This window comes from Pelobates fuscus, chromosome 4, assembly GCF_036172605.1.
Source record: "Pelobates fuscus isolate aPelFus1 chromosome 4, aPelFus1.pri, whole genome shotgun sequence".
Taxonomy (NCBI): Eukaryota; Metazoa; Chordata; class Amphibia; order Anura; family Pelobatidae; genus Pelobates; species Pelobates fuscus.
In genome coordinates, this window is record NC_086320.1 from 315932992 (window position 1) to 315947958 (window position 14967).

Genomic DNA, 14967 nt, shown 5'->3' on the forward strand with positions numbered 1-14967 from the left:
AATACAGTTTGAGTGCATCATTAGATGAGCACTAGGACCATGCAGGGAGCGCTCCTTGCATTACGTTAAAGACTGGGGTCGGCCAGATAATCTGTTAGTGGTCACATCACTGATAATGCTTCCTTGGGGCCCGCTTCCATACCTCCCATTCTTGGAAGGTATGCGACTGCACCTACAACAGCAAGTTATTTAATGCAGAATGAAAGAATGGTAGGGTATATTAAAACAAAATTACTGTATTACTATACAAAGACATTGTAGATTGCATTCAGACTAGTAGGTTTGCGTGCAATGCAGACAAAAGTATGGAGTAGATCAGTGATGGCTAACCTTGACACCATAAATCGTTTCTGGACTACATTTCCCATGATGCTCAGCTAGCTTTTAGGCTCTAAAAGCTAGCTGAGCATCATGGGAAATGTAGTCCAGAAACAATTTATGGTGTCAAGGTTAGCCATCACTGGAGTAGATGCAGATCATGGTCACAAAGTATGGATTTATGAGCTGAGATGAAGTGGTCATGGTGCTTGCAGTCTATATGTGCAGAAACACTGCACATACAGAGATTCCATACAGAGACATACAGTGTTCAATTCTGAATGTCAAGTCTGTGCATAGTTGGTGTCTGTCGTTATGGTGGCTGATAAGAAACAGTCAATGTCAGCACTGCCCCCCCTATGTCGCTCAAGTCCCCCCTCAGTCTGTCCTCCCTGACATCCCTTCCCCTCCAGTGTCAAGCACACGTTAACTAATTAAGGTCATTATATAATTCCACCAGCATTAATTATTGAATCTTATTCGGGGAATTTTTTTTTTCAATAAAATTTCGTCTGGATTTAATGCCAGCCCAAATTCCAGGCGCGGAGCCTGATAAACTGGTAATCTGCTCGAAATAGAACCGCTAAAAAAATATGCACTGAAATCATAAAAAAAAGCATATAGGGATTAATGTGACACCAATATTTAGTAGATATGCACCCTCCCACCACGCCACAGGTGGTGGTATGTCATCTAAACAGTGAGATACCAGCATTTGCTCACTGCCATTAGACACTATTGCTGCCCCATTTGCTAGTAACATAGATGGTAACTAGTTTATAATGACAGTCAGCAGCTGCGATGCTGCAAGTGGGGGCATAAAGGTGGTTCAAAACCTCTCTAGTACTAGCATGGGGGTCATATTAACCTCTCCTAGTTTTGCCAGCCAGCAAATAGTTAAAAAAAAAACATATCAATAGCGTGCATTATTCAAATCTGATAAGGCCATTTATCTGTCAATATGAGAATGATTAATTGAATTAAATCATATCATCCAATATTTTCAATGTAAAGGATAGTAATTGGTTTTGATATTAGAACCAATATTTAACAGCAGTAATTTAATTGGTCCAAACCGATAAGAAGCTGATAGGGAGCCAATAAATTACAGATAAAGCGTATCAGTCCTAATTAAACCAATGCCTCAGCTAGGCTTCTGTTTACATGTAATATGCATGTACCATGTACCATAGTATTATATGGAATATTTTTGTCAGGGCATCTAACGAATGGACCAAAGGGAGAAAGAGGCATTCCTGGTCCCCCTGGAAGATGTCATTGCAAATACCCACCAACTTTGAATAACCCAAATTATGATGAATCCTTTAATGGACACAATTATGCTAAGGTAAGACCTCTATCATTGCCCATTCCTTCATAAATTATATTAATCACGTGGTTCATTCAGTGTGATATGTTCGGCTCAATAAGTAAAGATCATATTTCCTTATATTTTATGGATTTTTTGGGATTCAGTTTCACACTAAAAGTACCAGTTCTTGATTTTCATGTGTTGGAAGCAGAAACAATGGCTAAGCGAAAAGATCTGAGTGACCTTGACAAGAGTCAAATAGTGATGGCTGGACAACTGGGTCAGAGCACCTTCAACATTATTTGAACGGCTATTAAGGGATAATATTCAGGAATTCATTGTGAAGAACTGTGTTATTAGCAATAATCAGCATGGTTTTATGAAACATAGGTCATGTCAAACTAACCTAATTGCATTCTACGAAGAAGTAAGTAGAAATATAGATCAGTGTGTTGCAGTGGATGTGATCTACTTGGATTTTGCCAAGGCATTTGATACGGTTCCTCACAATAGGTTAGTCTTCAAACTAAAAGAAATTGGTCTAGATGAATATTCTTGTTCTTGGGTAGAACATTGGCTTAAGGATAGAGTACAGCGAGTTGTCATAAATGGTAAATTTTCAAGCTGGACAAAAGTGGTAAGTGGTGTCCCTCAGGGTTCTGTTTTGGGACCGCTTCTATTTAACATATTTATAAATGATCTTGAAATGGGCATTGAAAGCCATGTATCAGTGTTTGCAGATGACACAAAACTTTGTAAAGTAATAAAATGTGAGCAGGATATTGCCTTGCTTCAGAGGGATTTGGATAGATTGGGGGACTGGGCACTAAAATGGCAGATGAAATTTAACGTAGAAAAATGCAAAGTTATGCACTTCGGGGTTAAGAATGCACAAGCAATTTACACCCTAAATGGTAGTGAACTAGGGATAACCACACACGAGAAGGATTTGGGAATTGTTATAGACAACAAATTAGGTAGCAATATGCAATGTCAATCTGCCTTTGCTAAGGCCAGTAAGGTTTTGTCATGTATAAATAGGGGCATAAATTCTCGAGATGAAAATATAATTTTGCCTCTTAATAAATCGCTGGTAAGACCACACCTTGAATATGCTGTGCAATTTTGGGCACCTGTTCTAAAGAAGGATATCATGGCACTAGAAAAAGTGCAGAGACGAGCTACAAAATTGATAAAAGGAATGGAGCATTTTAGTTATGAAGAAAGGTTAAAAAATTTAAATCTCTTCAGTTTGGAAAAACTGCGCCTTAGAGGGGATATGATAACATTATACAAATATATTCGGGGCCAGTACAAACCATTATCTGGAAATCTATTCATAAACAGGGCTATACATAGGACACGAGGTCACACATTTAGGCTTGAAGAAAGGAGATTTCATCTAAGGCAAAGAAAAGGTTTTTTTACAGTAAGAGCAATAAGGATATGGAATTCATTGCCGGAAGAGGTGGTTTTGTCAGAGTCTATACAGATGTTTAAGTTGCAATTGGATAAATACTTGCAAAAACATAACATACAGGGATACAATTTCTAATTAGTGGGGTAATAGCTGCTTGATCCAAGGAGACATCTGACTGCTATTTTGGGGTCAAGAAGGAATTTTTTCCTAGTTTGTTGCAAAATTGGAAGCGCTTCAGACTGGGTTTTTTGCCTTCTTTTGGATCAACAGCAAAAGCATATGTGAGGAAGGCTGAACTTGATGGACGCAAGTCTCTTTTCAGCTATGTAACTATGTAACATGACAAGTGTTTTGGGGTGTTCCCAGTATTCAGTGGTTAGTATCTACCAAAAAGTGCAAGGAAGAAGAACCGGTGAACTTGCTTCTGGGTCATGGGCACAAAAGGCTCATTGATGCTCGTGGGGAGCGAAGGCTAGCTGTCTGGACCGATCATACAGAAAAGCTAGTGTAGCTCTAATTGCTGAAAAACGTAATGTTGATCATAATAGAAAGGTGTCCGAATACACAGTACATTGCAGTTTGCTGCATATGGTGCTGTGTAGCTGATGACCCCAATCCACCGCTGAACGCTCCTTCACGAAGGATGTGACTGTCGGAACTGGACAATAAAACAATGGAAGAAGGTTGCCTAGTTTGATGAATCATGTTTTCCTATAAATAAGGTGGATGGCCAGGTGCTTGTGCATTGTTTACCTGGTGAAGAGATGGCAGTAGGATACACTTTTAGAAGAGGCAAGCCGGCTGAGGCAATGTTGTGTTTTGGACAATGTTCTGATTGGAAACCTTGAGTCCTGGCATTCATGTGGTTGTTACTTTGACACCTACCTAGAAATTGTTGCAGACCACGTAAATCCCTTTATGGCAGTGGTGTTCTCTGATGGTGTCGGCCTCTTTCAGCAGGATAACACACACTGCAAAAATTGTTCAGGAATGGTTTAAGGAACATGAGAAAGAGTTTAAGTTGTTGCCTTGGCCTCCAAATTCCCCAGGTCGCAATCCGATTAAACATCTGTGGGATATGCTGGCACAACAAATGGGGGCCCCACCTTGCAACTTGCAGGACTTTAAGAATCTTCTGCTAATGTCTTGGTGCCAGATACCACAGGACAGTGGAGTCCATGCCTCGACACATCAGAGCTGTTTTGGCAGCACGAGGGGAAACTACACAATATTGGGCAATTGGTTTTAATGTTGTGGCTAATAATTGTATTTCTTAAATAATCCATTACAGGTTCTCCTCACTTAACGACATACCTGCTTAACAACCAATTGGACATACAACGGGTATAAAATGGGAATTCCCAAGACTCAGAGTCACAGGATTTCTCTCCTTGGGGCATCCCCCAAATCTGAGTCCCTGCATGATAGGGATGCGAAACTTGGTTTATATGTGTAGTGTAAAACTGTACCTTGAATCTTTGATGTGCAGAAATGCGAATTCAGTTCAGCGAATTTCGCCATAGTCAGAGGAATCCTCACTTATCGACCAATTCGCTTAACGACCTAGTCGTTGGAACGAAACTCTGTCTTTAAGTGAGGAGTGTCTCTACGTCATAAAATAGATAATAGTTAACTGTCTCTTTAAGTCTGTTGGCAAAGACTTTGAATATATTATTTTTTATACTTTTGTTTATATACAAATTATATTTTTACGTATTAGATATTTGTGGTTGACAATCTATATTTTTACGTATTAGATATTTGTGGTTGACAATCAGGAAGAGTTGGATGAGCTAATGAATATGGACAATGCACTGGCCTTCCGAAAAGATTTGAAGTCTCTTTACTTTAAAGACTCAAATGGATGGTTCCCTGTTCAAGTAAGCAAATGTCTTCTTTAATCCTTTTCATTCAATTTATAAGCAACAGGTAATGCATTTCAAAGTCTGATAAATTAGCTTGGTTCATTGGCACACAAAACTATCTCAAAAAGTTGGTCATTACCTGGTTTCTAACTTCTCTAAACTAAATGTTTCCTTCTGGATTCCATAATAAATTCCATAAATGTGATTATGTCTCAGCAGATGTACTTACAAAATTAGAAAATGTTTATGTAATATTAAAACCAGTTTTCCTAATTGCATATTAGATCCTAAAATTAGTGTATTGTGCACTGTATTGATTAAATCTCAGATGCAGATGTTTGGTAGGGTTATGGACCCTTTTTCAGTCACAAAAAGCAACAGCAGTACTTTTCTAATTGTCATCCTTTTCAGATTGCAAAATTTAGGTCAAAATAGCTCCATTACAAATATTCTCCAATTCAGCTGGGTTTCCAGGTTTTTGTCCTAAATGTTGTCATTTGGTTAAAGTGAGAAATGTGAATTGTAGAGAATTGACAGGTTAATTGTAAATGATCTAATTAGACATTATAGAAATACATGCATACATAATTTTGCAGCTCAACTACTTTGCCCAGATTAATTGATTGAAAGAAATATCTCTTACAGCCTACTGCATTAATCAGTGGTGATCTTGGAAACACGTGTGGGGATGGCATTATCCAATCTGGGGAAGAATGTGATGACGGCAATAAAATTGTCTCCGATAACTGTATAAGTAAGTTTGTGGCAGAAAAGCTGTTTATAATCTAGAACTTGTAGCGTGCTATTTACCAAAATAATGGATATAAAACCTCTTAGATAATCTTATACTTTACCGCTGTGTCATACTCAAAATAATGTGTGAATGCTCAAAAGGTTGCGCTCTGAAAAGGTGGAAGTGTTTCAGAATAGTCTAAATCTAATTATTCTACTAAAAAGGAAAACTCCTCATGACCATATCAGACTAATCTCATTAAAAAAAAAAAAATACCCAGAACAGAACAAAAATTACTCGAGGAGTGGATAATCTAGATATAATACACTATGCCTTATTGACAGTGGGCGACTATCTTTTGACTATGATAACCACCATTTATTAAGCTGAAGGGTCTAGTGTTGCTGCTGTAAAACTATATCTGGGACTTCTACAACATGGCTTTGTCTTGCAACCTGAGAGTACCTGAGAGTTTTTTTTCTGATGCCTTTTTCCAAATATTTTGAGCTTTATGCAGAGAATACACTTAAAAACATATTTTTTTAATTCATTTATTGAATTTTTCTTATGTATCTGTACTGTAATTATTCAACTTTCTGTTGCTAGTACAGGCCATAATGTCACAAAAATCCACTTACCGAGGCATTGTATACTGCATTGTCTACAGCTCAAGTTTAAATAAAGAATGACAAAAAATAGTCTAATCCAGAGTGGGGGGGGGGGGGGGGGGGCGGGCTAACCGGTCGCATGAAGGAGAGGCTCCGGAGACACCGGGCCTCTAAAGCCATTTAATGCAGATTCCCGCATACAAAACAAGCCTACGAGATACCCACGGCTGTGGGAGAGGTAGCAGATCCCGAGACCGGGAGTTCCGATCCCCAAGAGGAAGCACGGAGCTTCGGGGGCTGTGGCCTACTCGGGAGGGGAGCGAGGTGGACGGCCGCCGCCACGTCTCCCTTACCCACTACCACACGCCGACTGCCTGATTCGCTTGCCGGCCCCGTTCTCCCCCCCCCTTTGGACCGGGGGGGTCATCCCGGTCCCCACTGGAGAGAGCTGGATCGAATGGAGATCGAGGCGCACAAACCCGCAAGGCCCCCCTCGCAAGATGGCGGCGGTTCGCGGCCCTGTGCCACCTGCTCCTACACCAGGGAGCCTCTATGAGACGCAGCTGCATTACCTGCCATGCCGGAGGGCTTTGGGTAAAACCTAACTGCTGGAAACTACAGATCACTGCTATCTGGAAGAGAGAGACACTTACTGCCCACAACGGCTGTCCCACGGCGGGGCCGGGAGCAGGAGGCGAGGGATGAACTCAGCGAGTAACGGCCACGTGGACTCCCATACACAGAACAAGCGCTGGACTCATCTGACCACCACCGAGCCTGGCAGGGGGAGTTCCACCACACATGGATGAGTACCTGTGTCTACCAACTCAGTGAAGCACAAAGTCTCTTACAACCCCACAGACTCAACAGGGTGCAACAACCACTCGTGTACCACTTGCCATGCTCTGCTATACACCCCAGCCATGTTATGATGCCTAACATTAATACCTTATATTGCAGGAGCCGGCTCAGCTCCAGTGGCTGCTTGCTTGTCTGTCTGTTTAGTTTAGCTGTCGAAGTGAGGTGTTTAGACACAACTCTGCTACCCTTGTAAGCCCACATTCACTTACTTCTGCAGAAATAAATGTTTAACGCTGCAAGCTTGTAAACCCCAATGTGACCCGCCACATTAGCCATGCTGACCCAGTATACACTCAGTCTAATACTTTCCATAATTGTCTTACCTTATTAGCTCATAACTACTTGGCTACGATTATTGTAACTTCTAGGCTGGGTTAATGTGCCTCAACTTGCTAAGTTTAACTAACCTGATCCTGTTTTTTACTCTTATTTGTATTAATATTCAGTTTGGATATAACTCTGTGTCAAGCGATAATACCCTAAAAAAAATGTGCAAAGTTTTCACCAATGCCTAACTATTGCAAATCTTTGTCTGATTCTGCATTCTCTTGCTGTTGTGGCATGGTATGCTATATGTGATTTTACATGCACCAATAAAATAAAGAATTAAAAAAAAAAAAAAAAAAAAATAGTCTAATCCAGCACAGAATGTCCTGAATCAGAGTCCAGGCATCAAAGCCCCTCCATGATCAAGGGGCACAGGGGCTTCTGTCACATCCATCCTTTTTAATTGCCTACAAGAATTGTAACATAAGTCTACACTAGGATCCTCTATTGATCTTGCTAAAGGAATATATGATGCATTGCCTGTTACCATCAGCCATTGCAATTGTGTGTTGGGGGTGTGTGATGGGTAATGGCGACTGTGGAAGCGGAAACTCTACCAATTGCCGCACTTTGCTAATATTTGACTCATACATGGGCTATATCAGTCCATACTTTGTCCTATAAATGTATGTTCTGACTGTGTGATTGTACTGAGGTTGGCAATCCTAGTGCTCTCAGCTAATCTGTTCTTTCCAGTATGGACAGTATCCCACTTAGTAATGAAAATGCATAGTTCCCACATTACCCGTGCACCTTAAGAGGAGTCAAGCTATGGGTGCCAAGGAGAGCCCCTTTTCTTATTAAACCACTCAAAGACAATTTCTCAAAAAACAGGGGATGGTGCCCTTACACTTAGAACACAATTAGTTCTACAATGAGCTCTATGGTGCTTACAGTACAATTCTAAGTATTTCTCCTGCAGGGTACTTTACAATACACTCACTTTCGTATACTAATTGGAATTTCTTTGTATATGCAAAATGTGACCATAAAACATGCTAATCAACACAATACAAGTTACTGAATTTCATCAACTAATTGAAGCTTGTAAAAAGAAGACAAAGTACATTTGCTTGACGATGGTATCTTATAAGATGCAAATCAATACAGTGAACACAGTAATGTCTATAAAATACAAAAACTTATTAGCTAACAACCTTTATAAAAGCTATCCTTTAACAATAATTTATTGTGCTAATTACATAATATACAATTAGTTGTAAGTGAACCAGAAAGAACAAAAGACTTCTGGAACACAATAAAACTGAACAATTAAATATGAACGAGATCAAGAGCAGGATACTGTTGTCAATGAATCAGCATCCAATGCATTGCGAAGTATAAGTCTTGTGTGTAGGAGGCAACTCAGGAGAGGGTATCTCCAGTACATATAGGGTGTAAGGTCCCAACAGAACAAGGAAAGATACTGTGGTCCTCAAGATTCAAATGCTCGGAAACTAACAAATTTACACCTTGTCCCCTTTGACCAAATATCTGATTAGCGATTGTTTTGTATGTAAATAGCCATACAGTAGTGTGGTGTAAGAGAACAGATGCACTGTTGAGGGAAAAGGATTCCTCGAAGATCTGGTCAAGGTCTCGAAGGATAGTTTACCAAAAGGTTTTCTTGGATTGGGTATTAATTCTACAAAAAATTTAGGAAAAAATTTAGGGGAGGATGTGTACTGACAGCAAGTGTTGGGTAACACCTAGTGTAAGAACAATTAGAAACGGATTGTTTAGCAACTGTTTAATATCAAAAATAACGAGTTCTGACATTACAGGAATTGAAGTCCCCCCCCATGAGCTTGTGCACTATTTACAGAACAAAGATCGCTGGCTAAAAACAATATCAGAAAAATAACCTTACATTTCTTTGTATTACTTTTACAAAACCATTTGTACAACAGTTTTGGAGGAAACCACTCACACACTCAAGAATAATGTGTACTGGGTCTCCTTCAAAACTGCCTTATTTATCATAAAACATTCAGTTTCAACCTTAGGAATTAAGGTTGTTTTATTCTAAGGCAATGAGGTCTTTTCAGCATAATCACATTCGTTTTAAATGTCTTTTCCGTACAGTCAATATATTTATAAACAGATAATTGTTCTTACTAGTAACATAGCCTAAAGTGCTGTATGATGCAAACATATGATAAAACTGTATTCATTTGTGTTGCGAGCACACACTAATACTGCCACATACTATCCTTTATCGTGCCTTGATATATCTGTTTATTTTAAAAACTGTATGTACGTGTGTAATATGTCATGAATATCTGAATTCCACCCTAGAATGTAAGCGTGCCTTTTGTGGAGATGGCTATCGGCATGAGGGGGTCGAAGAATGTGATGGGCAAGATTTTGGATTTCAGTCATGTAGAACATATCTTCCAGGGTATGTATCATACAAGAGTCATACAGGGTTTTTCACTTAAGTGAAAATTGTCGGGAATAAAAAATGTATTTAAAATATTAGGTTAAAATAGCTAGTCAGCTATCCTTCTATTTCAGCTACTATAGCCATAACCCCTTAAGGACCAAACGTCTGGAATAAAAGGGAATCATGACATGTCACACATGTCATTTGTCCTTAAGGGGTTAAATCTAAAATTGACTTTGAATTCCCAGCAATTCTCACTTAAGTTAAGAACCATAAAAATCTAAGATACCGCGTGTACACCACAATAAGTGAATGACTTTGCAGACAAAACTAACTATTTAATATTAGTATTAATCACCATGTGATCGTGTGCCCTGTGATCAGTATGAAATGAAGATTAATCTACTTAACACAATTTTCTATTTACCTGATATTGCTCACTTTTAAGAAATTAGGGTCTTGATTAGTATTATTTTAACGATCTACCCATGTCATTGTAAATAGCTTAAATAGTACATCTTGTTCGATTTTTCTATTTTCTCCCAGTGTTTCTTTCCAGTGGATGTTTGTATTTCTGCAGCCGTGGACCACAGTTGTCACTGTGGCAATCAACTTCTGGCTGATGGGATTTGTAAATAATCCTGTAAAGAAAAGTCTAAGGTGCTTGGCATAAGTAAATAATGTCCAGCACTCTGAAGAAGCAACGTTTTGACTGTGTGTCTTCATCAATCAATTGGTTGCTACTTGCTAAGGACTCACAGTCGAACTACTGGTTCTCTAGTGTTTCTCTTAAAATCCACCTATACATGTTATACATTTTAAAGGACAGAAAGGGCTTTCTTTTAATATCCTATATAAATACATAACACAACATCAAGTATGCTTAAAATGTTAAAAATGGGAATTTTTAAAATTTATTTAAAGTTTTACTTATAATAATTTTTACACAGCAAGTGCCACTAAGGAGCAATAACTCAAAATAGATTAATGTATCTGTCCTGATTGTTAAATGCTTTATATGTCTAGGATATGAATTTATTATAGTAGTTATTGCTAACCCTATACCAACCCTACTCCTAACCTTATTCACTAACGCTAACAAGGCTCCTACCCTAAACTTAAAGTACCGCTATAGGGACCCAGATCACTTAATCTCAAGTGGTCTGGGTGCAGTGGCCTTGTAGGTTTAGTACTGAAATTACTTGCACGTAACCACTGGATACAACTCATCTGAAAGTTGATTGAAACTTAGGTCTCTTCAGGATTTAACCCTGCTCACACTAGATGGTGTTTTATACCATCCGGATGACTTTAAAGCCCACAATTCATATTCAATTCAAATTCTTGTATAAAGATCTTATAGTATTTGTTTGTTTATCATACATATAGAAACCATGAGGGACTTAATATGTACTCATTCTCTTTTTTTCCTGCCTGGTCTTTTTCAACAGGTCTTATGGACATTTACGATGCACCACGTATTGCTACATTGACTCTACACAGTGTCGATACTTCACATGAGAAGTTACCAGATTTGGCCCGAATCAAACGTGATGTCACATACACATCTGGTGCTATCGTAAAAATGTTCAACTGTTAGACTGGGCAGTATACTAAACTTAAAGTAAAAGTGAATGAAAGAAATGTATGCTGCTGATGGCCTTTTGGGAATTTTTTCACTGTCTGGGAAAAAAAACAGGACCACTGCACCTTGTCTTAACAAAACACGTCAAACAGTATCTGCCAGCCTATTTTAGACTTCATACATCTTTATATGGAGATTTCTTAACAAGAAAAACACAAATCTGCTGGAATCAAAAAGAATTTAACTCTACAGGAATATTGCATTAACAAGACAACTTTACCTCGGCTAAGCACTGTTATATACGTGGAAATTAACCTTTACAGGTTTTGTTTCTTTTTAAAAATGTTTTGTTTTCTGTAGACTTCTATTAACTAAACACCGAGCATATCCTGAGGTGTGGTGTTTTGAAGAACATTTAACTTCATAATACAATGTGAAAAGTCACTGTACTGTATTGTACCCCAAGTTCTTTTAAGTTTCCGTGATATCAAAAGCAATCCACTAAGTGGGCCTGTTTGTAAATTGTATTGGTCCATTGCACACAGACAGGAAATTAAAGGACGGACCTACAGAATTGAGCAATTTAGGAAGAAGACTTCAAAGAGAGCAGATCAACGGATCTCACCATTCATTATATTTGTGGTCAGAGTGGATAGTACAGTTTAAGACCAAATACTGTTGGAAACAGAACATAACTAAACTAAAATTGTGCTGATGTGAATGTTTCTGAATCTTTATAATAAACCTAATGGCATGAATCTGTATGCATTTTCGGGATGATTTAAAACTATTATAAAAGCAGTAATTAATTATAATATTATAATCCTATCGTAAACTATAAAGAAAAACCTTCAGTCGTCAAAATGTGCACAGAATTACTGCACTCACATTTTGATTAAAGAAAACATCTTCTAAACGTTATTTAAATAGTGTGGGCAATAATTTTTATTTACATACATTTAGATATGAGTATAGAATATGCATAAAACCAAAAATCTCATCCAAAAAAAGCTCAACTATCTCCACTGACACTGAATAACACGGAGAAAGAATTGTGGCGCAGAAATTTTAGTAAATATAGTATAAATACATCAAATGTTTCACATACTGCATTTTAAAGATATGAAACCTTGTTTTCATAAAGTTTAGACATATACAAAGCTTAGCACTCATTTATATGGTTCACTTTCTCTAATTAATATAAAGAAACGTGTCTCCTTTTTAATTCAATTTAAATTAATTTGTGCTCCAATAACTTTATTTGCGATGGTCTTAAATTAATAGCAACACTCATAATTGTGAAGAAGATACATTGACGTGTTGAACAAATTGTAACCACGTTTTTTCATCTTTTTACTAATATAGTTATTATATAATAATCAAACCATTACCTTACAAGAGGTCCCTTAAAAAACAAGGGAATGGCAGTGACCGCCCAGCAATGTATGGCTATCGAGTAAATCAGGTTCTAGATCAGGCCCTCTTCCCACAACAGTCCAGGTTGTTCTTACTAAAACACAGCCGTGTCCATTCTGGAACGTATGGATAGTATAGTTATATATCTGCATACGTAGGACCCTTTCTCATTGTGGATCTTCAGTCATGCCAGATTACTTTGCTAGTCTTTATGTTGGTAGTTTACCTATGAAGATCTGATGACTGGAACAGTCCTTAATGACTGACAGGGGGTCAATGCATTTACTACATTGAAGTTATTGTGTCTAATTTTTATGTTCCTCTCCTTGAGATTTATGCTGAACTTTCTTTATTGCCTCTTCAGTCTCCAAAATCAAATTATTTCTACACTTTCATTCTTTTTTTTGCTCATAACCCCTTAAGGACCAATGTCATTCCATGCAATATCATCATCTGGTGTTTGCATACCCTCTACCACCATGTCATGTCCCACCTATATAACATTAGAAACGCTGTAGAGCCCTGATAAATGTGTAGGACATTCCACGATGGTACATGGTTTTTAAGGACCAAATGTTTGAGACAGCATAGTCTGTGATTGATCCTTGACAGGTTATTCATTAATATTAAAGTATACTGACACACCTCATCCTTTTTGGATATGTATCATCTTTGCCTTGCGTTTAAGATAATGGATTGTTGTTGTTCTGTTCGGGTTCCATGTCTGTTTGGCAGGTTCCAAATTTATTTGTATTCTGCATTGTCTTGATTCTCACGCTGCTTCTTCATTGTAGATAGGTTTATTTATGAAATATCTTAAAAAAGGGAATTGAACTTTAAGCACTATATCTATAATGCATATGCTTTAATCAGACCTAAAACTGGTACTTCTTAACCCAATAATTCTTCATGGGATTATTAATCTCTTTATATTAAAAAAATAATAATCACGGTTGTAACATGAATGAGTTAGATTTTTTTTTGTACAGGTTTCTAAATATTAACAGATACATATTTGATATGCATGTATTTACTGTTCTGGTGACAATTACGGTTCGGACTGTCAAACCTCTCAGTACATGCCTTAAAGTTGATATGCCATGAAGTTGAAATAACTTAATGTATGTAAAAGTGTAACACTGGGATTTTCCCTTATCTCTGCATGCCCTTGACCCTGGAATTCACAGATAATAAAAAAACAAATTAACATTTGATGTCTGACCCGTTTGACTCTATTATTGCATTTACTTCATCACATCTTGTTTCTGATCATAGTGGTGATGAACACTATATATTCAGCAGAAATTGTCCAATGTTATTTAGGTTCATCATGGATGCATTGTAAATGGGAGGATTTTTGAAAAATACACTAGTAATGTAAAAAAAAAGTATAAAATAGAAAGAATATTCTTACCAAGAGTTACCCAGAAACCCCCTGTGCTCATGGGATGGTATTTTCAATCAGCATCCAACAACGAAACTGAGAACAAGGTCCCCAACAGCACACCTGAAAATAGAAACATTCACTGAAAGCAGGTAAAACAATCTATATCTAGCTGTAGAACACAGACGACAGATAGGGCCAGTAAAAATCTCTATAGTACCCGCTCCCCCATTGTGTTGTCATATTTATATTATTGTTTGAGGGTTGAATGCCCATATTTCATTAGTAGGTTTAAAATTCAGGTTTCGCCTCCCCGTATACATAACACTACAATCAGTCTCCGTATCATGGCCTTTGTTCTGAAAACGGTGAGAAAAATTGTTCTAGGCAATGCAGGTGGACAACGTGAGTGTCATTACATGATTCTGGTCATCCTGGCATCAATTCGACTTGGACCCATGTTATTTCATGCTCAAATGATGCTGGGAAAGCTACACACGCACTCCAGCAAAATGATAGCTATGCATTCTGACACTTATGTGATTGACACCTACGTGGATAGCCTAAAGTAGACCACAGTGTAGGAGTTATGGCGTCCAGAAAGACAGGAAGCACAGCCTTGGTTGTGTTATCAATAAACACGAAAGCTCTGCTGTTTATAAGGTTGTCAATAATTGATGTATTTGCATCAATTATTATAAGGCATCAGAAGGCATTTAAACTTCTCAAAAACAAAAATTGTACAAAAGTAC

At 37.9% G+C, this 14967-nt stretch overlaps 1 protein-coding gene across 2 annotated transcripts in view; it reads left to right on the plus strand.

Annotated features, from left to right (window-relative positions):
* COLQ (collagen like tail subunit of asymmetric acetylcholinesterase) overlaps positions 1-14045 on the plus strand; it is a 126040-nt gene extending 111995 nt beyond the window's left edge. For both annotated transcript variants that reach the window (XM_063452322.1, XM_063452323.1), the window contains 5 exons: positions 1536-1666; positions 4808-4930; positions 5561-5669; positions 9743-9845; positions 11282-14045. In XM_063452322.1, the coding sequence (XP_063308392.1) occupies positions 1536-1666; positions 4808-4930; positions 5561-5669; positions 9743-9845; positions 11282-11351 (536 nt within the window). In that variant the 3' untranslated portion in view covers positions 11352-14045. The remainder of the gene's footprint in view (positions 1-1535; positions 1667-4807; positions 4931-5560; positions 5670-9742; positions 9846-11281) is intronic.
* The last annotated feature ends 922 nt before the right edge of the window (positions 14046-14967 follow it).